Genomic DNA, 26191 nt, shown 5'->3' with positions numbered 1-26191 from the left:
TTTTTAAAAGACTCTTGAAATATTTTTTTCTGTCACAATCTGTGTAACGCTTCACATTTTATTTCTAGTCTAAACGACTGGGAAACTGTGCTTTATAATCAGATTATATGATTATTAAGTACTCAATAAGGTATTTAGCACTGCTAAAGTTAGTATAAAATATTTCAGATCACCAACTGCAACCTGCCACGCTGCACTTATGTGACCTTATTTTATTGGTATTATTATTTATTGTTAATGCTCTGTTTGACTTCCTTCTTCTTCTTACTAGACGTGTATTTCTTCATCGGACAAAGGCCACATTTAGGTGAACGTCAAAGCTAAATAGAATGACAACTACAGCGACCGCTCTACTGCACAAACCTGGTGTAAATGTAAAGTACGCATCTACAAAAGATTATAGGGACTTCTAAGCAACTCGGTAGGGCACCTGCTCAGGAATACAGTACTTCAATATGGCTGGACTGGTGCAGAAGTGGAGTTAAAGGAGATCTTCTTACCCTACTTTTAGTCACACAGCAGTGTAAAATTACGGCATGTTACTTCTACTATTTAAGTCAAGAAAGCCATTTGTGGCCACAATCATCAGTAAGGCTGCATTATCAACCGGGCAAAGATGTCTGTGTGCCAATGGGTTGTATGTAATCTGATTAACTTTTTTTTAGCACCAAATCGCCCAGCCCAAATCATGGTATGTGTCAACATAAACAGTTCCCGATTCTGATTCTGAATAGTATTAATTAATAATGAGTAAGTAGTAATTCTAGCCGTTGTAGCAGTAGAATCAATGTGAAAATGTTGCAACTTCAGCATCGATGCTAATAAAATCATCCTATACTGCTCTCTTGTGGTTACTGGAAGCGATGCATGTGACTTTTAGTTTGTTCATAACTCCGTCTTCATCTGAACAAAAACTGGTTCTTCAGTATGATTGCATCCAAACCATAGAAATTTATTTGGATGCAAAAGCTGTATTATGCAAGAAAAAGCAACATCAGAGGATGCATATTTACAAGACACAATGCACGTTAGTAATCACACATTGGCATGGACAGTGTCAACAGAAATTTACTGTACATTAAAATTCAGATTTACTATTGAAAGGAATGAACGATGGGGAATGTAAATAAGATATGGCTTTGCTTCCACAACGGGAAGATGTTTAAATTTTTTGATGTGTTAACATCAGTCAAACTAGAACCAAAATACAGTGACAAACCTTTAATGGTGTCATTAAAACATTAAAAGGACTTAAGTCACTGAGTTGGGTGTTTTGGAACATTGGACATGCTTTATTTCAGAACTTTTCACAATTTATTTAAACATCTCACATATACAAAATAGGTACAATAGACTTTGTGGTTTCATTTTTTGAGAGAGAGAGGCCGCCATTCAGAATTGGGTGAAATATGTGCTGTCAGTATGAACATTTGATGTGGGGTTTTGAGTTAAAAAAGCCTGAACAAAAAACCAAAACAAAAAAAAACAACCTTCTAGACAAAACAAAAAAAGAGCAAAACAAAATGAAACAAAAACCAGACATCAGATTTAGAAACATTCCACCTGCTTAAAGTGGGGGAGCATCAGGGGACGAATGCGAGATCCCTCAAATGTCAATACAAAGTAATACAGTAAAAGTGGTTTGCTCCACAGCTGCATATTAGCACCATAGATCTCTGCTTCAAGTAACTGAGCACCTTCCGATACAGCTTGAAGCATTAGAAGTCATTAGAAGTCGTAACATCTCGGTTGTGGACCCAAGTTTTGTCAAAAGTATTTTCTTTAGGTACAGGCATGAGGTAGCTTAAACCTTTTTTTCATGGAAATTGTGGTTTTAAACCTCCTCTTTGGAAGATATACAAAGACCACAAAGTGATGCATACTTTCAGCGTTTTTATTACACTTCTTTTATTTTTTACAAAAGGATGACATGATGTCCCACAACAAGCTGTTTTCCCGCGTCCCTTTGGGTTGCTGTATTAATTTGCATTGCACAAAACGCTCCGTTCAGTCCATTCAGTCCTCTCAGATAGTTGCCCATCTTAAGCAAGTGGATGCGCAGAGGGAAATCAGCAATCAGTATAAAAAAAAACAACACAGAAAGAAGGGCAGAGATTTTGTTTTTTCGTTCTTTCTCTCTTTTTGGTATTTAATTTATCATGAGTCTATTTATTGGAAACAGACTGGGCCAATGTCCAAACCAAACTCCTGATCAGCTCCACCAATGTCCAAAGGTGCAATGTCGAGGATGGGCAGGCGAGATGGTTTATTTGTTCTGTACTCAATCACTGTCTTGCTCCACTCACCAGTGTGTCTCTGCGGGTGTAAAGGAAGAAAAGGGCCAAATGTTAGAGCAGTGGCAAAATAATACAAACCAAACAACTGTGAGAAAAACGATCTCTGTCTAGTGACACCAAAAGCTGCATTAGTGTAGCAGTTTGTAAAAAGAGTCATGTCTTTTCTCGTGAGGAAAAAGAAAACCGAAGCGATGAAGGTAACAGTAAAGACCAAATAGAAACTCACAGTGCAGCCGTCCTCTAGCACGGAGAAGGTGAAGCGGCTGTTGCCCTCGGCTCTCAACTCTACGTCGTTGGAGCCCTGGATCACCACAGCCTTCTTCAGGTTACCGGTCTCATCGCTCATGTAGGCGTTGCTGTTCTTGCAGTGGTAGGTGATGTTCTGGCTAGCTTTGTTGGACAGCAGGCGCATGAAGGCAAGCTGGGTGGCCATGCTCTGGGGGCTGAGGGTCTCATCGTTGTAGGTAAACTGCACCAGGGAAAGAATAAAAAGAAAATTCCGTTAAACACTGGCCTTCTGTGCTTGTGTGGGGTTTAAACCCTTTCTATTTCAAATAAAATCCAAATATTCCTCTCTGTAGACGCTCACCTCGGTGCCACCATTGATGGTCTCTCCGAACCAGACGTGCTTCTTGCCCTCGGTGCTTCTGTACCAGTTCTTGCGGGCGATGCTCTCGGGGTGTGCGTGGATGCAGGTCTCGCGGGTGGTGAAGTCGCAGAAGACCTTGATGGCGTCAGTGATGCATCCCTGGTTGGGGTCAATCCAGTAGAAACCTACAGGGCAAGAAAAAAGTTTTACTCTGCTTCACATGGGCGGCAAAAGCGATCTGAACCCCACTAGTAAGTAAGTGGTATCTGCTCCACACTGCTGTCTGATGAAAGTTAGCTCACCGTTGCTCCATTCGGGGTGGCTGAGCTTGATGTCACGGCAGGTGCGGGCAGGGTTCTTTCTGGATCCCTCAGGGGTGAGCAGGTTCTCGATCTGAGTGTTGAGGGACTTGAGGGTGGCATCAACCTCAAAGTCCTTGGCTCTCAGAGATGGCTGATCAGCTCTGTACTCTGATCCCTCGTATCCAGAGACATCATAGGAATCACCGGAGGGGCCGGGAGGTCCGGGCAGACCGGGAGATCCAGGAGGACCCTGATATGGATAAAAGAGAGGATTGATACATGATCACAGTAGCGGGTTGGCAATTGTCAGGTTGGTAAGAATCTAGATGTGCTTACAGCAGGTCCAGAGTATCCAGGCGCTCCACGAGCACCAGGAGAGCCAATGGTTCCATGGCCGCCGGATCTGCCATCCTTACCAGGGGGTCCGTTGGGTCCAGCAGGTCCCTACAGAGGAGGTCATCACATGACACGGTCAAACTTTTGTCTTTTTTGGAAATCCTGGATTGGATAGGACTGTGGTTGATCAACTTCCTACTCTGTTTCTGCCATGTTATCGGCCAAGTTGACCGTAACTAGCTCTGGCAATTTCTAGTTCACATGTTAACTTTTAGTTTTGAGGGCGCCTCTATGGATATCGGAGGAACAAGAAAAGCTCTAGGTTATTAGGATTCCACTCACTCTGGGTCCAGAAGGTCCATTTGGTCCAGCAGATCCAGCATCACCGGAAGGTCCCTAAGGGGAGACGAGTGGATCACCGAGTGACATCATAGTGGTCATTGTAGATTAGGTAAATATCAACACAAATTTTGTTTGTATTGGGACGGTACGGGTCACTCACAGATGGTCCAGGCATTCCCTGGAGACCAGCATGTCCACGCAGACCCTTCATGCCTCTTTCTCCCCTGTCTCCAGCACCTCCCTTCTCACCACGGGCTCCAGCAGGTCCCTGTAACACAAACACACAAATAGGCAATAAATCAGCGTCGTTTGTGTCAATGAACTATTCTTTATACTTTTTATATCACCACAAATGGTAATTGTACTTACAGCAGCACCTCTAGCTCCAGCTGCTCCAGCAGGTCCAGAGGCACCTCCTGGGCCCTAGAGACAAGAAGAGACAAGAATGAAAGGAAGACAAAGCGGAAACCTGACAAATGTTGCTGTTTGGATTCGGTTTAAATGTGAATTCATCTCAAAAGCGGTGCTGTTTATACGTACAGATTCTCCACGGTTTCCAGGTCTACCAGCAGCTCCAGAGGGTCCAGAGGGGCCGGGGGGACCAGCGACTCCCATTTGACCAGCAGGTCCGGGCTCACCACGGTCTCCCTTAACATGGTGAAAGGTTTGGATGTGGATCAGAACACAGCCTATGTGTGTGTAGAAACGTGTTTCAATGTGTATCAACAGGCCTTCGTTACCTTCACTCCAGGTGAACCAGGACGACCAGGGGGTCCATCGTTACCAGAGTTACCCTGTAGATGGCAAAGAATATTACAGTTTACATAAAAGTTTCTATCTTGTTATCGGGTTACTGTGTCAGTTCTCTGAGTCCATGTTTTGGTTCAATCCACTGAAGTAAATCTCAACCAAGAAATCGAAGGGACATTTTCAACAAGTATATGTAATAATAATATATATAATTATAATACACAATTGGTTACCACTAACAGGTAACTACAGTACTTGTTATGCCCAGATCAACACTTACCTCACGTCCAGCCTCTCCCTGAGGTCCGGTCATACCAGGCATGCCCATGTTGCCAGGGGGACCACGAGCTCCAGAGGGACCAGCAGGTCCAACGCTACCAGGTGCTCCCTTTGATGCAGAGAAAAACACTGGTCAAATGCAGTCACAGGCTTCATACTGCATGTGATACAGTATGTTTGGAATGCATGTTTGACCAAAGGAGCTGTTTATAACTCATAGTATCCTCAAAATGGTCATGGTGCCTGAAAACTAAATACAAATTTACCTGTTGACCAACTCCACCGGGTACACCTTGAGATCCTCTAGAACCGGGCAGACCGACGAATCCCGGAGGTCCAATCAGACCACTGCTTCCAGGTAAACCAGGAGCACCCTAAACACAAGCCACATATTAATGTTAATTAATATTAATGTATCTGCGATCAATGTCTACAAACGTAAACTCAGTCATATTTGTCCAAAAGCTGTTATTGTTTTCAACATTTCTGGTCGAACTTACAGAGCGACCAGGCTCTCCAGTGGGTCCCTTCTCTCCAGAAACACCAAGTGGTCCCACCCTACCCTGCTCTCCCGCAGGACCACTGGGACCAGGTTCACCACGAAGACCACGAGGACCATCCTTACCAGATGGACCAGCGGAGCCAGGGGGTCCAACAATACCCTGTGAGGAAAAGATGAGCAGAATGTGTCAAGCACTCTGATTCCCTGATATGAGAACCAGCAAAATGTTACTTAAGTAATCCGATCTATTCAATATGGGCTTGCATGTGTGTGTGTATGTGTGTGTGTTTTACGTAAGAGTAATACTCACAGCGGGACCAGAAGCACCAACTCTGCCAGCAGCTCCAGGGAAACCAGTCAGACCCTAACATCAGAAAAATACACCATCAAAGTTTACACAGCAGTCATCAAGAATATGTGGTGTGTCTTTTTGTGTGTGTCTATGTGTGAGTAGATATCACAGAGGTACAACAAGTTTTTTGGTGAATAAATAAAAAATAGAACAAAAAGAAATATTAAACTTTCAATTTGGCACACTAGAAATTAGACTAGAAAGTATGGCTTTCGCTACAGCTGCATGATACATTTTCTTAAAAAGTCAAGAAAAAATAGAGCTGAAGCTATTGGTTGACTGTCGCATGTATATATATTATACATGTGCTTAAGTTCACTGTAAGAATTTTAAGGATACTAAACAAATGCAATAAATGTACTCAAAATAATTTTTTGTTATTGTTGTATATGTTTCACTACTCACGGGAGGCCCGTTGTCTCCACGCGCACCAGGAGGTCCAGCAGGGCCGGAAGCACCCTACATACACAGAAATATGACACCATTTACATCACTCATGTCTCATCTCATTTATAAAATTGTCAATGTAAATGCTCGTATGTCCACGTCTGGAGCCTTGGTACTAACAGGAGGTCCAGACTGTCCAGCGGGTCCAGAAGGTCCAGATGGGCCAACTTCTCCCTTTATTCCAGCAGGTCCACGCTCTCCCTTTGCTCCGGTCTGACCGCCATTACCCTGAAGACAGGAATGGTAATGGGGATGGGTCAATATCTAGGCAATTTTGTGGGTGTATACATTTTTTTCATCTTAAATCGTATTTTGTGTTAAAAGATGGTCGGCTGCTGACTTACAGGGGGTCCAGCAAATCCGGGAGCTCCAGGAGGTCCAACCTCTCCACGCTCTCCCTGTGGAGAACAAGCAGTGGGTCAGAAGGTCAATTTATGCTGCACATACAAGCTTTAGGTTTTCCTTGAGTCATTGGCTGGTATTTATATTACCAGTTAATTTGAGGGGAATAATGGTAAAGTGGGAAAGGAAGGAGGTCACAGCTACTTACAGAGGATCCACGAGTTCCAGCAGGTCCGGGAGGTCCAAAGCCACCACTCTCACCCTGGCGGTGGAGAACAGTGAGTGTGTCATTATGTGTCTGTCATGTGATTAGCATAGCTGCATCCATCCAAGGATAGATAGCTAATGAAGCTGAACTTCTTTTTTGTGACAAAACAAAAATGTGGTGTCTTGGTTTTCCAAAAGCAATAGGCCAGCATGCATGCTATGCCATTCTAGAACAAGCTCTGGTTGAGCCATCGCTGTGATATTATTAATCAGCCGTAAGGGGGCAGTGTTCTGGCATCAGATACAACGCGAGAGTTCTCCTACAGAGGAGTGCGATATTCAACGACGTGGACCATCAAACAGGCCATTTTGAATAATGTTGGAGGCGTTTTTTAGCTCGTTACAGTTTTCATCTTAAATGCTCTCGTTCTTATGGTTTATGTCATTGTTTGTTTTGAGGTAAATAATATCCAAAGATCACCAACTTACCTTGTCACCGTTGGCACCAGTTGGGCCAGGAGGTCCAGCGGGTCCAGCCATTCCCTAGAAGGAGAAATGAGAAGACACTAAGTCCGTGGCTCTGGTTGTTACACTGCAAACTTTTGTATCAAGTGCCACAAAAATAATTAGAGTTTTACTTACACGGCCACCATCTCTACCAGCATTGCCATCAAGTCCTCTGTGTCCACCCTCTCCCTAGAGGGGATGGAAAAGGAGGGAATAAACAACAGGAAATAATGTTTATTATTTTAACAAGTTTGGATAACGGGGACCAGATATAACAAACACAAACTTTAATACTTGAAATCAGGTGATCGATATTCCACACAGCATATTTTATACAAGAAGCATTATAAAAGAAATACTGTTCACTATGCACATAGTCGAGCATATTTACAGAGCTGTTGTGGCTATTTTTAGGGTTTACCTTGTCTCCCTTGGTTCCAGGGCCACCGGGGGTTCCACGCTCTCCGGGCATGCCATTAGATCCTTGGTGTCCAGGTGCACCAGCAGCTCCAGCAGCACCAGGCTCTCCCTGAAAACAGACATGACACACTATGGTTCCGTTTTGCATAAAAAATACATTACCATAGATTAGCTTTGGCACCAAGATGACCCTGATTCAACAGGACCATTTTAGTCAGAGGAGCAGACAAAACACCATTATATGGCATCATTTTACCTTGCCACCATCGGTTCCAGGGGCTCCAGCGGGTCCACGGGGTCCAATTGGTCCCTGAGGTCCATTAGCTCCAGCAGCACCAGAGTTACCACGCTCTCCCTGCAGGGAAACACGGAGGGAGTCAGTGTATTGTCTCTGGCTACTAATGAATGCAAATGTATTCTGCTACATTGATAGAGGTATTCTGTTTAAATTCTAACTAATAGTTTTGGCATTTTATTATCATTGATAACTCATCCTGAATATTCTGGAAAACCCTCAAAAGGCCTGAACAAGTGGACTGACCTTTGCACCAGCAGGTCCAGCAACTCCGTGGTCTCCATGGATTCCCTTTATAGAAACAACAACGGAGGGTTAGAGATGTACTGCTTATTCTGCACTATATGGTTCGACTTTAGTGTCAGTGTTGCTTACTCTTTCTCCGGGCTTGCCAGTCTCTCCAGCACCTCCAGCGGGTCCGGGCAGACCCTGAAAACAGTAATCCGCAACATCAGGACCAATGGGCCCAATATTGCCACTCATGCAGACACTGCTATCTCAAAGGTGCACCCTTTGGTGCAGGTCATATATTACATGTCTTCTTAAACCTCTAAGGAAAACAGGTTGTCATTTTATTCCAATTAGACTGAAAGTGGTCTGATGAATGCACTTTTTTTTTAATGTTCATTTGTTTTTTTATTTAATTTTCTTAGCCGTGTAAAATGAGCAGGCAATGGAAACATGATGGATCCGAACCTGGAAGCCAGGAGCTCCAGAAGGTCCTGTCTCTCCCCTCTCACCAACACCACCCTGTAGCAAAAGAGAAACAGAAGAGAGCAGTGTTGGTGCATGTATTTGCCTGAAAGGGCGATATATATTTGTGTTTATACATACAGTCTTTTTTATATAAGGATACTTACAGCAGGTCCATTGGCACCACTGGCTCCGTTGTTGCCATCAGCTCCCGGTGCTCCCTACGTAAGAATAGGATGACATTTACAATGAAGCTGACCAACCATAATAAAAATGTTTTATGAGTGAGTTACTTATCAAACTATCAAACACTTGCAGGGTGTTGTTTGACTTACTCTCAGTCCAGTGGCGCCTGCGGATCCCCTTTCTCCAGGCTTGCCAGTCTCACCCTGACGGAGGTAAGCGGTGAGTCAAGTGAAGGTTAAGAAACTTCAAGAATAAAAAGGAGATGTTGCTTAATCATGGTTCAGTATTGTTTCTGTGTCGTGTTTCTACTTACACTAGGTCCTTTGGGTCCAGGGAAACCAATGTTTCCGGGCTGGCCTCTAGGCCCGGTTGGGCCGGGAGGTCCAGAGCGGCCATCTTGTCCAGCGGGTCCCTGGAAGGGGAAAGAGAAAGTAGAGCAGAACGTAAATAATGAATATCATGAACTGTACAGAATGAGATTGCATCTTGAACTAAACTTTGGGGATGGTATGAATTATAGATCCACAAGTCCCAGGGTAAACAAATGATTTACTCACAGCAGGTCCCTCCTTTCCTGGGGGTCCGGAGCTTCCAGGGCTTCCTGGGTGACCCTGTACATGATGAACATACATCAATCAATTTTTTCCCTTCAGCAAACTGACTTTCCTCAAATAATTGTGTTTAATTATGCACACAAGGCTAATTCATTTAACACAATAGCCTTTCTTCAAAATCATTATAGCACCGCAGATCCAATCCAGAGGCCTTTTCTCTCTTCAACATAGACTCGAAGATCTAACATAGAGACCAGATCAAAAATGAACTTAGCAGAAGACTCACCCTGTGACCAGCTGCTCCGGGCTCACCGGCGCGTCCAGCATCTCCGGGGGCTCCACGAGGTCCAGCATTACCAGTGGACCCACGGGCACCAGGCATACCCTAGGAGAAAGAGACGTCCAAGCGAAATGAGGGGGCAGTTCCTCCTTATGACTGATCTGCGATTATATTTGGAAGCAAAACTAAAGATAATATAGATTGGTGGAAGGAGATTTGTTCATTGCACACTTACAATTGGGCCGGTTCTTCCCTCAGTACCAGGCAAACCACGGCTGCCAGGGGAGCCCTGAAAGAGAGACACAGTCATCAGCATGTGGCCTAAGAAACGTGACTCCAAATACGGAATGTTACGGGTCCGGGTCAGAGATGGTGCTCTGGTACTCACTCTAGCTCCACTGCTTCCAGCGGGTCCTGTGGCACCGAGCTCACCATTGGGTCCTCTCTTGCCCTCCTCACCCTGAGGTCCGGGGGCTCCCTGAGGTCCAGAGTTACCCTGAGGAAGGAAGTCAAAGGACAGTCAGTTTTCAGAGGTCTTAGAATAAGGTGAAACTAAAAGATCAGGGCGTGAACTTACAGGCTCTCCTTTGGGTCCGCCGTCTCCCTTGATACCCTGTACACCAGGATCTCCCTGAAACAGATAAACAGGCACAAATTGACTACTCACACAATTATGTGCGTATCTGCGTACTCTCACAAGGACTACCAACATGCTTTTTCATTGTTGCTCATGTGTTGGTTGTGTACTCACGCTAAGGCCTCTCTGTCCAGCAGAACCCTGAGGGCCCTGAGGTCCAGGTCCTCCTCTTGGTCCGGGGAAGCCAGGAGATCCAGCAACACCAGGAGTACCCTATATAACAGACATGACGGACAGGTGAGCACCACAAGAGCCTATCTTGAAACATTGAATTCATTTGATCAAAATCTACTTTTTAATGAAATGGACTATATTGTGTTTAGTTGTAGTTGTAGTGCAATAAAAACTGCATCCTGCCATCAGCAACATTAAATGATATGCATGCTGTAACCTCTGTATGAACTGACATTTGACCTTCATATGCCCTAATATTATAACTTGAGTACTTACAGCAGGTCCCTTAGCTCCATTCAGTCCATTATTACCAGGGTTACCCTGCAAGAAAAAAACAAGAAATAAAAACAATTTGTTATGTCACTTTTTCAAACACTTACCAAGTACAAAAAATAGCACTTTAATATGTCATAATATCATGATTAATAAATAATCATTAATGCAATCAAAAACAAAACAAAGGAATAAATAAAATACATGTTTTTGCTAATCATTTTTACAAGAAGGTGCATGTATAGTAACATATTTGTATACGTACAATGGGACCGGTGGGGCCAACAGCACCATTGACACCAGGCTCTCCTCTTGCTCCCTGAGGTCCACTTGGGCCAGCAGCTCCAGCACCTCCAGTCTCTCCCTGTTAAAGACAAAATACATCAAGTTAGTTAAGGATGGTCCAGAGTGGCTGAGGCTGTTAGATGTCTAAACTATTCCCATGGGGATAATGCACAAAAGCTATTCGGATGTGAACTTTGACAGATGGGCGAAGGGAGTTTGTTTTTCTGACATATGCTTATACTGTATGCTAATTACTTCCTCGATGCATGGCCCTACACCAGAACATCTCTGGGAGGATGTGTTGGCAAAGGACAGTAAATTCCAGAGGAATGTGGTGACATCACACTCACCTTGGGTCCGGGGCCACCGGGGAATCCTGGGGGACCAGCAGATCCGAGGGGACCCTGGGTGGAAGAGCAGCAGACATGACACTCAGCCTTATGTAATATAGGTCAAAGCTCACATTTGGGTGGTCTAATATGGGAGCAAGAAAATGCATTGATCTAACCAGGTTTTAAAAGGTCAGTACTCACAGCAGGACCAGAGGGTCCAACATTGCCATCAGCACCACGAGCACCAGCAGGGCCAGCAGGGCCGGGTCGGCCTCTCTCGCCAGTCATACCACGAGCTCCCTAAAGAGGGTATACAGGTCAGGACAAAGGTGTCTTTACTGCAGACGTCCGATGGCAAATGTATTGATGGCGGAATTATTATTAGGACGGGGTTCACTAAGGGAAGGTTTTGCTCATAAGTGATGAACTCAATCAAAAACTTACAGCCAGTCCAGGACTTCCAGAAGCTCCGTGGGCACCAGTCTCACCCTATAGTTGAGACAGGAGAGGAGATTATGTATCTGAAGTAACGGGACTCAAGGTCAGAGGTGAAAACCCTGACAAAGTGTTGGTAAAAGTATTGGAATTTTTGGTTTGGTTTTTCACCTACATCAGTAGGCCGACATTAATATACATACAAGATAAACTAGATTCCTACATGAAATAAATTACTCATTGGGTGCCCTCCTTACCTTAGCACCAGCACCACCATTCTCTCCCTTGCGTCCATCCAAACCAGTGTAACCCTGTACACAGAAAGAGAGAGATGATGGAAGATGTTTAGAAGCGAAAACAGACATTAAACCGGCTGTTTACACAACTGCTACTCTTTATTTAAACTTTTTAATTTTCTAAGACAGTAGAAATCTAAAGAGAATGTTGGATATTCAGGAAGCTTGTCTGTCAGCTTGTCTGTTCGCACGAAGTTTCACTTACTGGCTGGAGAATCCCTCATAGAAATCAATATAATATCTCAGCCATTACAGCTTTGTATTAAATCTACATTACTCCTCAGAAGGCAGGGGGGGAAAATGACTTCCACAATCATATGTTGGCCATGTTTTGGAGCAGTTTTGGTTACTTGCCCTCCTGCCAGCCAGTGTGTTACAGGTGATTCAAAAAACCACGCAGGTTGGAGTGGCAAGTGGAGGAAACAAATCAACACTCACTCTGTGTCCCTTCATTCCTGGAAGTCCAGGGGTTCCAGGGAATCCACGAGCGCCCTGACATTCAAAATAGAGAAGATGTTACTGAGACATACTCCATATGTATCCTTTTCTCTCCGTGTTCTTGTTTTGGAGAACATCTCTTACCTGTGGGCCGGGGGTTCCTCTGTCTCCGGGCTTGCCAGGTCTGCCGTTGTTACCCTGCGAGTCGGCAAAAGAGAAGCAACCGTTGCAAAATACATAATCGAAGTCTTTACAAAACTTGTGAATCAAAAGTGTTGACTGAAAAGTGCCTGTGGAAACACAAGTGTTTACGTACATCCTCTCCAGCTTTGCCAGGTGGTCCAGGGGGGCCGGTGGGACCCATGTGGCCCTTGGGAAGGAGAAAAAACATTTGTTATCATCAAGACAGAAATTTTGGGATGATCCATCACATGGATGAGAAATGACCTCAAAGCAGTTCTGGAGCCGTGATCATTTAAAGAACGGAGAGTATTTTGGAGGTTAATCTTACAGTCTGTCCAGACTCTCCGGGCTCGCCGGGGTGTCCAGCTTGTCCCTGAGCTCCCTGTTGAATGACAAGAGGCGGTTATAAATACTATAGAGTCATCTATGCATTGTAGCAACACCCGATTGAAATTAAATTAGCAGTGTTTGTGTGTGTGTGTTCACTTACTGACTCTCCATTACGTCCGTTAGGGCCAGGTGGGCCAGGTGGGCCCTAAAAAAGGAGAAATAATAATTATAGACAACATTTATCAACAATAAATGAATGTATGCTGAAGCGCTTTGTCATTTGTTTGAGGAGTGGAATGACAATTGAAAGCTGTGAGATAAGTATCCCTGCATGGACTAAAAGTAAAGACACACATAGAAGACAACAGACAATTTAGGTCCATTGAAGTCTGTATTTATTGAAATAAAGGCTGGTTGGTAGGTAGATAACGATGTGCGCTTATTTGTGTGTGTGTGTGTGTGTGTGTGTGTGGTAGAAAGAGAGGGTCCCTCACCGGTGGTCCAGGGACATCAGGAGCTTTTCCACCTTCATACTGAGCAGCAAAGTTCTGGTAAACAGAAGAAAAACCCACAACAGTGTAATCAGTCTCTTAGCAGAGCAGAGCATTGATCCAGAGGCACAGCAGTGGTCACTGTTTGCAGCGGGCAGGTCTACTTTATCGTCACGAAACCACAATCAGACATTATACAGACATTGATTCTCAAAAGAAATTTAAGTGATGGTTCAAAGGGAAATATTGTGTTTCTGTGTTGGGTCCAAAGCAACAAACAGGTAAAGGACAAGGGGTCAAGGGTTACGGTTATGACAGCATAAAAAAAGCTAAGCGGTATGGCTGATTTTAAACTGCCGGCGCCGCGCAGAAACTAAAACCAGAATGAGCCGAATGTTGCTCGGACACACAGACAGGACTGATATATTTCAATGTCAAGTCTGCAGCACGAGAGCCATTGGAGGCCAAATCCACTGTTGAAACATTTTTGCACCACTTTTTGGAAATTACACTGGGTAGTCGAGCTGCTTAATTAGCGAGTGGACTTACTCCTCCGAGACCAGGGGGACCAGGGGGACCATCGGGGCCAGGGAATCCGGGTCTGCCATTTTTTCCATTTGGGCCTTTAGGACCCTAAAAAACACAGATGATACAGTGAGTGGACTGCTGAGCTGGTGATTGGACGGTTTCCTGTGCGTCTTCAATTTTAGCATTTTACGGATGAACACAATCGATAGATAGATAGATAAAGACTGATCACTGTGATAGCAAATAGTGCTTTTAAAAAGATGTAATGTGCAGACTTCATTTCAGTAACAATGAGGGAAAATTGAAAACTTTGAAAAATGTATCTGCTAGTATAATAAATTAGGTAAATATTTGAAATAGGACCCATCACATCCATTTACATTACTTATGGTGATGTCACCAAAGAGGTGTGTCCTATTGAGGGTCAATTGAAGTCAACAAATACAACCCCAAAGATTCATAAACAATGCCTCACATTAGCTGGAGGAAATGACACATTCGATAACAATGGTTTGATCGAAGGAGGCAGAGTTTTGCTTCAGCTTACCCTGTCACCTCGAGGTCCTTTGGCTCCTCGGGGACCCTGCAGTCAGACCAGAACACACAGCGGATGCTTTAGCAACATGTCAGATCCTGCACGGCCCTCTAGCAAAGCAGGTGTCTAATCTAAACCGTACTAAATGTGACGAAAGCGAATCCAAACTATACATTCTGTTGAATGACAAAATCAATAAAATGTGTATAGAAAACAACTCAATCTTCCAGCAGAGGATTAGCAAGTGAAAACACATTTCAAAGATGACTTCATGATATGCTACACGCTAAACGACACGACAACAACATCATGTGCTCACCTAAACCTTTCCACAAATAAATAAAGGAAGATAAATAAATGTGAGATGTATTTATTCAGCCTCGTCAGGCCGTTTAACATCGAGGCCACTGCGAGCATTCGGCTCTCTTTTCTTTTGCATGATGATGAGTAATCTTTGTAAGTAACTAGTAAGTATGCTAAACAAGATGGAATACTATATGGTGTGTACGTCAAACATGCTCATGCGGATACAGCAGCTTAAAGAAGCATCACAAACCAGACGACCCCATAGCAGCGCATATGTTAGTCCAAATAAAGTTCTGAGATGTCACCAGAACCACAGTGAGCACACTGCACCTTTAAAACAGTGACGTGCTGGACGGACCATATTGTCTCATCATGTTCTGTCATTTAAAATGATTTTTATATTTTTATATTATCCGAGCTGAAGATCTCAACCTTCTGTTAACTTGTCTGAGATCAGCTTTGGTAAATCAAAATCAAATCCTTATCAAGGAGCCGGGGGGGAAAGACTCCAACCGGACCCAAAGCCAGCTGTTAGGGAGCAACCTCCCTCTGCCCCTCAGAAAGGATCCTTTGTACCAGGCCCCATGGGCGCCTCAGAGCTGTGGTTTTAGCTTTCACTGACACCAACTTAAGCCAATAGGACCCTCGCCTATTCATGGACAGGAAGGGAGAAAACTGCAAGAAACAACTTGGTTCAGGGGGCAGAAATTCCTAAATGAAGTTATCTGCCGTGGTTGAGATCGCTCATGTGCTGCAGACCAACCGAGAGGTCTCGCTTGCGTGGAATATTTCACAGCGCTTTGGAAGATTAAAACAGCAAAGAGACAAGGTAAAGCTATCATTAGGAAAAGTTGCTTTCATGATTTCATGCACGTGTACTAACCGAGTCTGTGGCGTTGCAGGGATGAAGGGGAGGAAGAGGGAGAAAATGAGGGTGGGAGAGAAGAGGGAATACTCCGTTAGAACATGTTAAGCATTTTGATTCTACTGAAAAACAAACAATGTCATTTCAATTCATCTCTGAGGTTTCTCTAACTTCTTTCAATGAAAAAAAAGTTCTGTTAGCCTTTGAATAAGAACAAAGTCTACTAAAATGTACACACTAGAATGCAACCACACTATGCGGAAACAGGGCTAACAGTGAAGGAGCCATGTTAACATCTAGTTATCCCATATTCAAAGATAATGTCAGTAACAGAAAAATATCAAATGTTCATCGTTAAACAGAATGCTGCGCTGCATGCCTGTTTTGTTGGCCGTCCTTTAGGGCTTAGATACCGCGTTGAAGATAAAGACTGCCAAAAACAACACAACATGTATCACCGGAATCTCAAAATGTTGAACAAAACCGTCTGTGATTTGCCCTCCAACTGGCGGCTGTAACACGAGTGCAGCGCAGGGCCATCTCTGCCTGCCTCCTCAAACTGTCTACGTCTGCATTGAGTGTGAATCGTATATGAGTTCAGTAGCATTCCAGAAGGATTCAGCTAAAAAAACAGGCCTGGACGGGTCGTTTTTGCCCTTGGGACAAGAATAGCCGGACCGCTACTGCAAACAAGATAAGAACTACATCAGTTGTATTTCGGGATGTTTGACCAGATCAGTTACTCTCATTCAGGTCTCAGTTCTGTTCTGATTTCTGCTGCTTATGTTGTTAAAAGGAGCAATTTTGGTGAATTTCAGCTTAATTAGATTGAGTCCTACCATCCACAATTGTAAATGCACATCTGCTAATGTGATGATTGTATTATGGCCGATGTTCAAGTGTGTTTCTCTCATGCAAAATGTGTCTCTGGTGGGCGTCAGCGGTTCGGCCCAGCTGGGACCTCCCCATGAACTCCAAAGCTTCATGTCCAATCTGGGCCACAAGGCGGCGCAATTGGACATTCAAGGTGATGGGAGACAATTTATCTCCCCATTTTATGTACTGTATTAGTGAAAAGGTTACCAAGAAGCTTTGTCTTCAATGCCTATTTTGAGGTATACACTCTAAATCGTTTTGTTACCGGAATAATTTCACATTCCGCGGTAATATGTAGCTATAAAGACATTCAAGTACAAGGTTTGACGTGAATCTAGAAGCATTGTATTATGCAAGCATTTAGTCCAAATCTTACTTTAAAACCCCAGATGGGCCTTTCTAAAGAGGAAAAAATGTAATCGGTGCCAAGTGGCAGTTTTCACTCACAGCCACCAGGGGGAGACAAGCCGTCTGCTATAATAAAGCTTCATTGGCTGGACGTCTGGATGGAACAATAAGTACAACGCCCCACGAAGTTTTCCAACTAATGTCTAACAGATTATTCACATTTAGCCTTTTCTTAAGATTCTACATGCATTCAAATATTTTAAAAGTATCAAGGCCGATTACTTTAGACGTTTCTTACAAAGCGAGAAAACTTTTTTTTTTACGAATGCCGCTTCTCCCTCTCAGAAACTAACTAAAATATAAAATGATTGTATCCTTGGAAAAAAAGGTGAAAAATCCTCTGCACGAGCTAAATCCGGTCAGCTTTAGTCTGCAGGGCTTTGAGCTGTCTTCATGTAAGTCCCAAACAAAAGTCAAAGCGCAAAGATCCTCAACCAGTACGACCCGAGAAAAAAAATATCCATCTCAGAAAAAGAGCAGATATTCAAACTTACATTGACATGATGCTATGCATGCAGTTACTGCAAGCAGCAACAGAATCCGAGTATCCACAAAGCTGAGCATGTCTACGCAGACATGCAGACTCCTTGTGCCGCTAAACCCCTGTTTTTAAACCACCGTCAAGCAGGCATACAGTTGTGGTGACACGAGTAACTCCAAACTCAGCGGAAACCTGCTGCCGTGATGCTAGAATAATAATGTTCTATCGGGCCTATTTATATGGCAGGAGGGTCCCCGGTCTGCGTGTCAAAAGTCAGCCCACCGGCCAATGAGAGAAGAGAAACCCAATCTGACTCCCATCCCTCTGCAGCTCTCACTCAGTCATGTGGTGCTGCATCTCCCAGCCTCCTCTCCACCAGAACCCGTTTGGCAAGGCTCTGGCGATGATGACGAGTGCAACGTTTTAATTAGATCCATTCTTTTTGAGGACGTGGACAGCGTCGAGGTTTAAAAGGGAGAAGAAGGCCTGTTTTTTTTTCTTCTTCCCCTTCTTCCACGGGTCGCACGGGATCCGGAGTGTCCGTACGGAGATACGCGCGCCTGGTGTCCAACCTTATACGCGCAGTCTAGGCTTGTGCGTAAAATGTGCCCGTTTTGGTGAACGTCGGTGGGCTTCAGTTGGAACCGAGGGGGGCCCGATTCTTCTCCATCTTGGATCTTATGAAGAACAAATCGGTGTAGTGTAGAAATGTCTATTGAACTGATTTTGATCTTTTTAAAAACTGAATTGGAAGTTAGCTGGCCGTTTATACTTGCGGATTTCTTGAATAAAAACTTAATCTCAGCCCTATCCTTCTATTTTTATGACATTCTAACGGCAACCTTGCTATTATTATATATTATATAGTATTATGTGGCTGCCAACAATGTGCAGTCTAACGGATTTGTGTCATGTTGCATATTTAATATTCCACTCAAGTGCCAATCACATGCATTCAATATTTCCTAAACAATTGACATTTATTTTTACACAAAATAATGTTTTTGTTTCTCCATCTGGATATTTCCGTAAGGCTTCTAAACTTTTAAAGAGCAGTTTAAAGTTGGAATTAAACGCCCCGAAGTCTTCACTCTGTAAAAGCGCAGCGGTGGAATGCAGTGATTCACATTCAATGTAGTCTGCTGGACCTTCAGACCGACACAAGAAGAGGAGATATCTAGTTTCAACCTCTCATTTCTCTCAGTCTCTGTCTCCTCTTTCTGAGGAGCTCTCACCTGCCCCACATGACCAGACATGTCATCCTTTCTCCTTCCACCCCAACAACGCTCAGCATGGCCCTCATGCTGCCTTATATCACACGTCCACCGGCCTTTTTCAGGGAGCACAAAGCGTAAATCTATTGCTTGTTAAAGTTAATGCAGTGATGCACTCAGTGTTTAAACTCTTCTATGTACATTATTAACCAGAATCAATCTATTCACCAATGGAAACAAATGCTCAGTGCACCAGCCCGGTGTCCTGGCTGGGAAGGACACGAGGAATAATCACAAAAGGAAAATGTTCTATTGGCACGTGATGACTTGATAAAAAAATAAACCAGTAAAATGAGTTATTTTCAACTAGTGACCAATCACCTCAGTGTTCCCTCTTATCGTATTCTGTATTTCAAAAAGCTGCAATAAGGACCGTAAATCATAAGACATACACGTTCTATATTTATTTTACCCCAAGAAAAGCTAAATATGTAAACTAGTTTGTCCATCAGGCAACATATTAAGGATGGCAAAAAAAGGATCTTCACTTTGAAACTCTTCTGTGAGCCTTTTTAATGCAGTTCATAATGACAAAAAAAGCTTGCTGTTTCTAAAACGACTTCATGAATCATTCTGTGCATTGTGTTTTGCAACACGTTGGGCTGCAACTACTCAAGCCACTCTAAAAGAATACAACGTAAGAGGTTATATCCTGATATATCAAAGTTGACTGAACTATCCCAAATAGATTTCTTTTGCCTCGTGCCGACAGAAAGGCCCGTTCCCTTTCCTTCCCCCTCTGCGACAAAAAGCCACCGAATTGCTGGACACTCCCGACAACTTTTCTTCACCTCTTCCCTGAGTCGAACCAGAAAGATAGAAAGACAGAGGAAAGAAAAGGAGGGGAGGGGCGAGCGAGATGAAATGTGTTTTAAAGGTGGCAGCGCTCCCACTCGCTGCAGAGTTACATTCCCATGTTTGCTGAGGAGCTAAAGCCTCGAAGTAGCCGGAGAGTCCAGACAGGCGGCGTAGGAAATCAAAGATGGCAGCAAAGCTCCACATCATCATACTCCCCGCCCCCCCCCCCCCCCCCCCTCCCTCTTGATTCCTCCACGTTTCACACAAAACAGTCAGTTTTATCTTTTCATATCAGGGCTTTTTTGCTCTTTCTTCTTCAAGAAGATTAGCCTTAAAAAAAACACACCCACCCACGAGGCACTCACTGTTATTTACTTCACAATACATTTTTCCAGTCATCCTACACTGAAGAAGTTGTAGTTGCCATTTTCAAGAGACAATGTCTCTCTTCCACGACATTGTGAGTGTGTCCTGCATGGGTCAATTTATCACCGGGGGTCAGCAAGTATACAATGCATCTGCAAAGGGTTCGTTTACTGATGTCTTCATTCATACACGTCGGTGTTCTCCTGGGAAACATCTGCAAATGGGACACGCCGAAAAAAACGCTCACCCTGTGTCACTCCTATCGCCCAGTTCAACATTGGTCACAGCTAAATGTTAAATGCCATCAAAGCGAATTGCTCCTTCAGCCGTGCTTTTTCGGTGAGGTCAGCTAAATTAAACGACAAACAACATGTATTCCTTTCAACGTCCTTTTATTTCATTTAATCCCTCAGCCATCTTGAATCTCACATGTTCCTCCTCTCCTCTCCTCTGCTGTCTCCTGTAGTGCTTCCAGCTGGGCCTGCAGACAGATTCCTCCAGATGTGCAACGCTCTGATTGGCCCGTTGGAGTAACGTAGTCACCGGCCTCGTCTCACTGCGTCTCACATTTCCATTCTGAGAGAGAGAGAGAGAGAGAGAGAGAGAGAGAGAGAGAGAGAGCGCCAGGGAGGACGGGTGGAGAGGATCCTCTCACGTCGGGATGACTGTCCACCTGTCGGTCAGCTGGGGAGGAAAAGAGCACAAAACCAAGGAGATCAGATTTGTTCAGCTGTATGCTCGGATGGAAATGTGGAGCCGTTGCTTCGTTGCATTAGAGCGAGAAGAACATCCGCTGATAGGTGTTTATTTATTTTAAGCATTGCTCTGAGAGAATGGCCTGTTTTTGCTTCTTGTGTTTAGCATGAAATGTGTCTTTAAGCAGTTGGAAACGGGACAACGTGATCGTGAAGGGCAGGGAGAAAGAGAGAGTTTAAAGAGGAGGTGCAAACACACACACACACACACACACACACACACACACACACACACCGTATAATCTTCTCACACAGACAGGGACAGGGAGACGACAGAGATGAGAAAAAGATTTAAAAACAGTTGAAGGAAGCAGAGTGATGGATAAAAGGGTTCAGACACACTGTGACACGCACACACAGATAGAGGCACTAATTAAACAGGGCACTGCGCACACACACACAGACACACACACACACACACACACACACACACACAGACACACACACACACACACACACACACACACAGCAGACATGCTGGGGAGGTTGAGGTTTCTAAATTACAGCCTATATTCCAGTCAGTTTTTGTATTTCTCCTCCCAAACTTGAAACTGACTTTCCACACAGTATCAACGTTGGGAAAACTGAAAACTTTGACTCTGGCTCTCTAAAAAGAAAGGAGTTAAATAATAAATAATAAAGCATTTCTAAACTACTGTCAGCTTGTACAATCGGGAATCAGGAGATGATGCAGATTTGACGGACTGTCTTAAAAATCGGTAAAAAAGTCAACAGTTGTAAATTTCCATTTCCCTAAAATAATAAAAGTTGTGTTAATGTGTAGGATCATTATGCTAAAAAACTGACCAAACACCAGAGTCATCTTGCTGCAGTTATATGGGAACTGAATGATCAATGTGACACATATCTACAGGTACGGTTCATACCAGACCATGTTCCGCTCACATCTTCAGCTCAAACTTCAGGAATTCAACTAAAATGCATGATGTTGTTCTCCCGGTTTAAACAATGTCGGGGTGCAGATCATTGGTTTGTTAATACACCCCCCCCTCCCCAGATGATCAGAGGTAAAACGAGTAACGTCAATACCTCTTTATTTAATCTTGGTGATGAACCACTGCACCTTCAGATAGTCAGTTAAAAGAAAGCAGCAGCAACAGGCAACAGAAATATTCAGGCATGTGGATTTAGCTCCATGCAGATCGAGAGGAGAACCCGGAGGCTGCAGGCACTTGCAGGCTCCAGTCTTGGAGCACGACGATCAAAAAGGCTGGCGGAGTCAAAGAATCCAGCTCCCTTGTTGGCCCGACAGGCCCGAGCGCATTTCGGCATGCCGAGGCCCCCCCGGCACTATTCCCCCTGCCGACTGACTCTGTAGCACCCAGGAGGGAAGGAACCGGGGGAGAACTATAGTGAGAGACTCGCCGGGGCTTTCTAAAGGAGCTCTCGTTTGCTTTAAGTGCTTCAAATGATACTTCATCCTAGTTGGACATGAGTATTTGTGTCCCTAACACCTTTTCTCGCTCATTCCCTTCATTCTTATATGTGATCTTTCCCTGGTTTCTTGTATCGTTTCAGCGTCTCCCCACCAACTCTTCATCTTTGCCTCTCTTGCTCCCCGTCTTCCTCCCCTCCCTTATTTCACCACATCTGCAGGCTTTTTCCAGTGGAATCCATTTCTTGAACTTGTGCTAAAGGGAGGCGGGCTTATTGAGGAGCTGCTCTAATGTCTGTTTGGGGATGGGTGGGAGTGAGGGGTACGGGTAAGGGAGAGTATAAATACGTGTCAGGAAACACAAGCGAGCAGGGTGGAGAAGTTGAGTCACGGGGAATAGCTCTTAATCACTTATAAGAAAACAGCTTTTTCTCGAGCAAAAAAAGGGCTTCTTGCATATTTTTCTTTTGCATAAAATCAAAGCAAAGACGAGTCCCACCGAAAAGCTTTTCTGTCAATGAGAGAGCTCGAGTGATGAGAAAGAACGTGAGAATTGCAGGGAAGTAAAAAGGCAAACGAGAAAAAAAAATCAAAGTAGGGAACCTCCCTTGGCTGGGACTAACTCATGGTTAGATATGCATGTGTGTCCACATGACTCACAGTCTGGTCAGCAAACGCATAATAAACGTGACAGAAATATCCCCGCACAATGTCACCAGGGTCCACGGCAGCCGGTTAATTGCTAGATAGAGCTGAGCCGTGGTTTGAGAGAGGAAAATAAAGTCCAACTCATAGAAGTGTAAAGAGAGAGAATGCTTTTCTTTTATATTTCTTTTACAAAGGCTGCAGAATCATCATGCAAAAGAGTTAAGTTGATCTTTAGACAGAGGTCAGTCAAGGCTTTGGTGGATTGGAGATAAGATGGGGGGTTGTCCTTTGGTGGTTGATTTAAAAAAATCATGAATTCAGTCTAAGGAATGCAGGTGCTTTTTCAGTTACTCACTAAATGTCACTAAATGAATGACCAATAGTCACTTTCTGATTTAAACATTGTTAAAAGGAGTGCGTCACATTGTCAGTATGTCAGTATGTTGACATTAATATTCACATCCGAATATCAACGTGCTGATCACCAACTCAATGCCTCATCAGGTGGAGGAAGTCCCCCAGAGGCAGTTGTTGGCTACAGTTGCCCCGAGGGAGGAGTAAGTTAGTCGGTCGGTCCGCCACTTGGGCCCAGACTGATGAAGACGATCCGATTGGCTCCTCAACCAGCTTCATCAACTGGTTGACATGTTTGTCATAGACCATCCTTACCAACCAATCCAGCTTTAACTTTTGATTTGTTTATGGGCAGACAGGATTCTCCCTAAACAGCCTCACCTGTACCTTAGTTAGTCACTAACATGCTAAGTATTTGAGCTTGAGCTTGAGTATTTGAGGTTGATGAGTCTTATATGGTTTTTACATGAGTTGCCTGAAAAGAGTCTAGTTTACATAGAGATTTTCTATGATAAAAACTACGACTAATATTCCACCTATGAATTTAAGTTTTTATTGTCATAGAAAAGGTGGTTGATAATGAGGGACTGACGTGCATAAAAAAAACTACTCTGTCTTTAACGTAGTGTTGTTGACATCGTCTGAGGTGTATTTCGTTTGTAGCATAGAACGCTTTTCAACTCTGCCGATGGCATTTACACAGAATAATATACCGTAGAGACATCTCTCAGAATAAAACACGTAATTGCATTAACCTGCCTTCTTAATCGTTTGCTGTAATCCAAAATCCAATAAAAAAATACCATTTACCATTTACCATGGCACCGCAGCACCCTTTTGTCACAGCGAGAAGGTTAGCATGCTGATATTAGCATTGTGTGTTGTAGCAATATGGTTTTAATTGGTCAACATTCTTTCTGTAAACTTAAACCCCAAAATTAAATCATAGTCTTCTCAAAAGTCACAGGAGGCACAGCAGACTTATAGCATATTGCTTAGCCCTTGAACAAAAATAGAAATTAAGCCATTTAGAGTCACTGAGACATAGTTTCCGGCTAGTTGAAACGAAGTTTGCAATCTGACTGTACAGTTGTGTGTGTGCAGATGTTGAAAAACAATAAAGAGTTGTAAACTACCCTGAACGGGAGCGTTTTGGCTGTGGAAGGGTTAAGCTCAGTTATGGTGAGTGGAGGCGAGAGCGCCGAAATCCTTTCCATATTACGGCACACATGAGGAGCACATTTAAGTGAGTTCAGCTGTCTGGAGTCTCTCTCTCTCCCTCTCTCTCTCTCTCTCTCTCTCTCTCCCCCTCTCTCTCTCTCTCTCTCTCTCTCTCTCTCGTTAGGGGCGAGTTTAACCCAGCAGTTTATCATTACACATCTGGGAAAATGCACTCAGAGACCCAGATGACACAGCAGAGAAAAGAGAAAATGCGCTCTACCTCTGTGGTAAACGACAAACGAGAGTTTTTAAAAGAGCCTTCGGACAAAAGGTTTCTAATGAAACAGCGTGCATCATAAAGTACCACTTTGTCCCTATGAGAGACAGGACAGGGACTCTTAGCGCTGTTAAGCAGTCAATGACATACGTTAGAGAGGGGCCCTGCAAAGAAATAGTGAACACGACACATCGTGGTACTGGTATTAAGACATGATGGAAATCGGAAACATCAACTTCTCTCCTGCTGTCACCTCCCTTCAGTAACTCCACCTCTTTTAAATGTCCTACAGTTTTATTCTGGTGGGATGGACGCAGACTGGCTGAACTTTCGGGGAGGGAGGAATCTTAGGGTTCTTTTTTTCACCCCAGTATGGAAACTGTTCGGTTCTTGGTCCGCATTCCACAATAATAAAGAGTGTTTCTCTCTTTTCTCTCTTTGATTTTCCTCTTTCTTGTTCTTTCCATCCTGTGACTGTCTTCCTCAAGACACTTACACACACAGAGAGCCAGTATCATGGGTGGGAAACAAGAGTTACAGATGTGAGGTGAAAGTTGAGGTGGAAAATGCTTTTCAGTGGAAGCAAAATCATTTAACACTTTGATATGAGGTGCAGGAATTGTTTTCTCAAAAGGAAACCGATTTGAAGGTGTATCCAAGAGGAGTTTTGTTTAAAAATACTCTTCAGCTCAGCTCACAGTCTTCAGTGAGGCCTGGCCTCTCTGGCTTCAGTCGGTGTGACAACAAGGAAGTAAAACGACTCCCCCAGACCTCCCCCGTACTTGAATGATTTCACAGATGGGAAGGAGGAGGAGAACAATCTACTGAAGAGTTGGAGGCGGGAACAACATTCTTTTCTAACAATCATATTGCTGTACTAAAACCCCTGGTGGGCTTTTTTATCTTGACAAAACCGATAATAAAATCAACTTAATTAGTTTATATGAAAGCCAAAGATGTAATACAAGAGTGACAGCCTGAAGCATTTGACCCACACAATCCCAAACAGTAACGCTGGTACAGCAGATTCAGGCCAGCGGCTTCAGGGTCGGAGCAGGACGGGTGTGAAGCAGAAAGTGGTCACATTAAACTACCACAGATACTGATTGAACTATGGCTTCTTCTCTACTGAACGTGTCATGATTCAAGAATCAACCAATTAAACGTTTAAAAAAAGAAAGAAAACATGCTTATTTGTTCATTGTACGATTGTAGGAAATTCAGATGAAAATATCCGGATGTTTCACATTACGGAGTGCGAGCACCTCGTTCTCTGGCTCTGTGCATATGAACGTGGCAGAGAAGATAAATAACTGAATTTGGCAGCAAGTTAATAACTGTTTAGGACACCATGGCATTACGTGACAGATCAGAAGTTGTAATTCCATAATAGGGCCACTTTGTAAAATTTGCATCTGTCTCTCCTGCAGGCTTGATTTATGCATATTACTGAATTTTAAATTAAAGTCGCCCTCTGTTTATTTTCATATCTTAAATCTAAACTATGCACGTGTGCAATACAAACCCCTGTACAACCTTGCAAAATGAAGATCAATAAATGTGAACTGAGACCATGTATTTGTAATGCCCTTAAGGCCTTGCTCCTCTG

General features: G+C 43.7%; 1 protein-coding gene across 1 annotated transcript; it reads right to left on the bottom strand.

Moving 5' to 3' along the window:
• Window positions 1-1264: 1264 nt before the first annotated feature.
• Window positions 1265-17778, bottom strand: col1a2 (collagen, type I, alpha 2). The gene is made up of 50 exons (XM_078081779.1): window positions 17567-17778; window positions 16467-16468; window positions 14630-14665; window positions 14104-14187; window positions 13558-13611; window positions 13224-13268; window positions 13062-13115; window positions 12867-12920; window positions 12695-12748; window positions 12551-12604; window positions 12074-12127; window positions 11826-11870; window positions 11583-11681; window positions 11400-11453; window positions 11030-11128; window positions 10768-10812; window positions 10432-10530; window positions 10258-10311; window positions 10069-10176; window positions 9916-9969; window positions 9687-9785; window positions 9404-9457; window positions 9160-9258; window positions 8996-9049; window positions 8828-8881; window positions 8664-8717; window positions 8343-8396; window positions 8214-8258; window positions 7929-8027; window positions 7674-7781; window positions 7388-7441; window positions 7235-7288; window positions 6747-6800; window positions 6541-6594; window positions 6317-6424; window positions 6155-6208; window positions 5708-5761; window positions 5396-5557; window positions 5162-5269; window positions 4897-5004; window positions 4607-4660; window positions 4407-4514; window positions 4236-4289; window positions 4027-4134; window positions 3867-3920; window positions 3525-3632; window positions 3189-3438; window positions 2887-3071; window positions 2524-2766; window positions 1265-2316 (listed from the first exon to the last, which is right to left on the bottom strand). The coding sequence occupies exons 1-50, from the start codon at window positions 17634-17636 to the stop codon at window positions 2170-2172; spliced, it is 4059 nt and encodes a 1352-aa protein (XP_077937905.1). The 5' UTR covers window positions 17637-17778; the 3' UTR covers window positions 1265-2169.
• Between the last annotated feature and the right edge of the window lie 8413 nt (window positions 17779-26191).

Source organism: Gasterosteus aculeatus, chromosome 10 (genome assembly GCF_964276395.1).
Source record: "Gasterosteus aculeatus chromosome 10, fGasAcu3.hap1.1, whole genome shotgun sequence".
Taxonomy (NCBI): domain Eukaryota; kingdom Metazoa; phylum Chordata; class Actinopteri; order Perciformes; family Gasterosteidae; genus Gasterosteus; species Gasterosteus aculeatus.
The sequence above is the reverse complement of the archived record's forward strand: the minus strand, read 5'-3'. Positions and strand labels throughout refer to the sequence as shown.

Excerpts from the sequence above, each read along its gene's own strand:
- col1a2 (XM_078081779.1), bottom strand. The coding sequence starts at position 17,636 with ATGCTCAGCTTTGTGGATACTCGGATTCTGTTGCTGCTTGCAGTAACT. Across the intron at positions 13,269-13,557 it reads CTGATGTCCCTGGACCACCG|GGCCCACCTGGCCCACCTGG; the intron begins GTGAGGGACCCT and ends CTCCTTTTTTAG. Across the intron at positions 9,458-9,686 it reads CCGGAGCAGCTGGTCACAGG|GGTCACCCAGGAAGCCCTGG; the intron begins GTGAGTCTTCTG and ends CATCATGTACAG.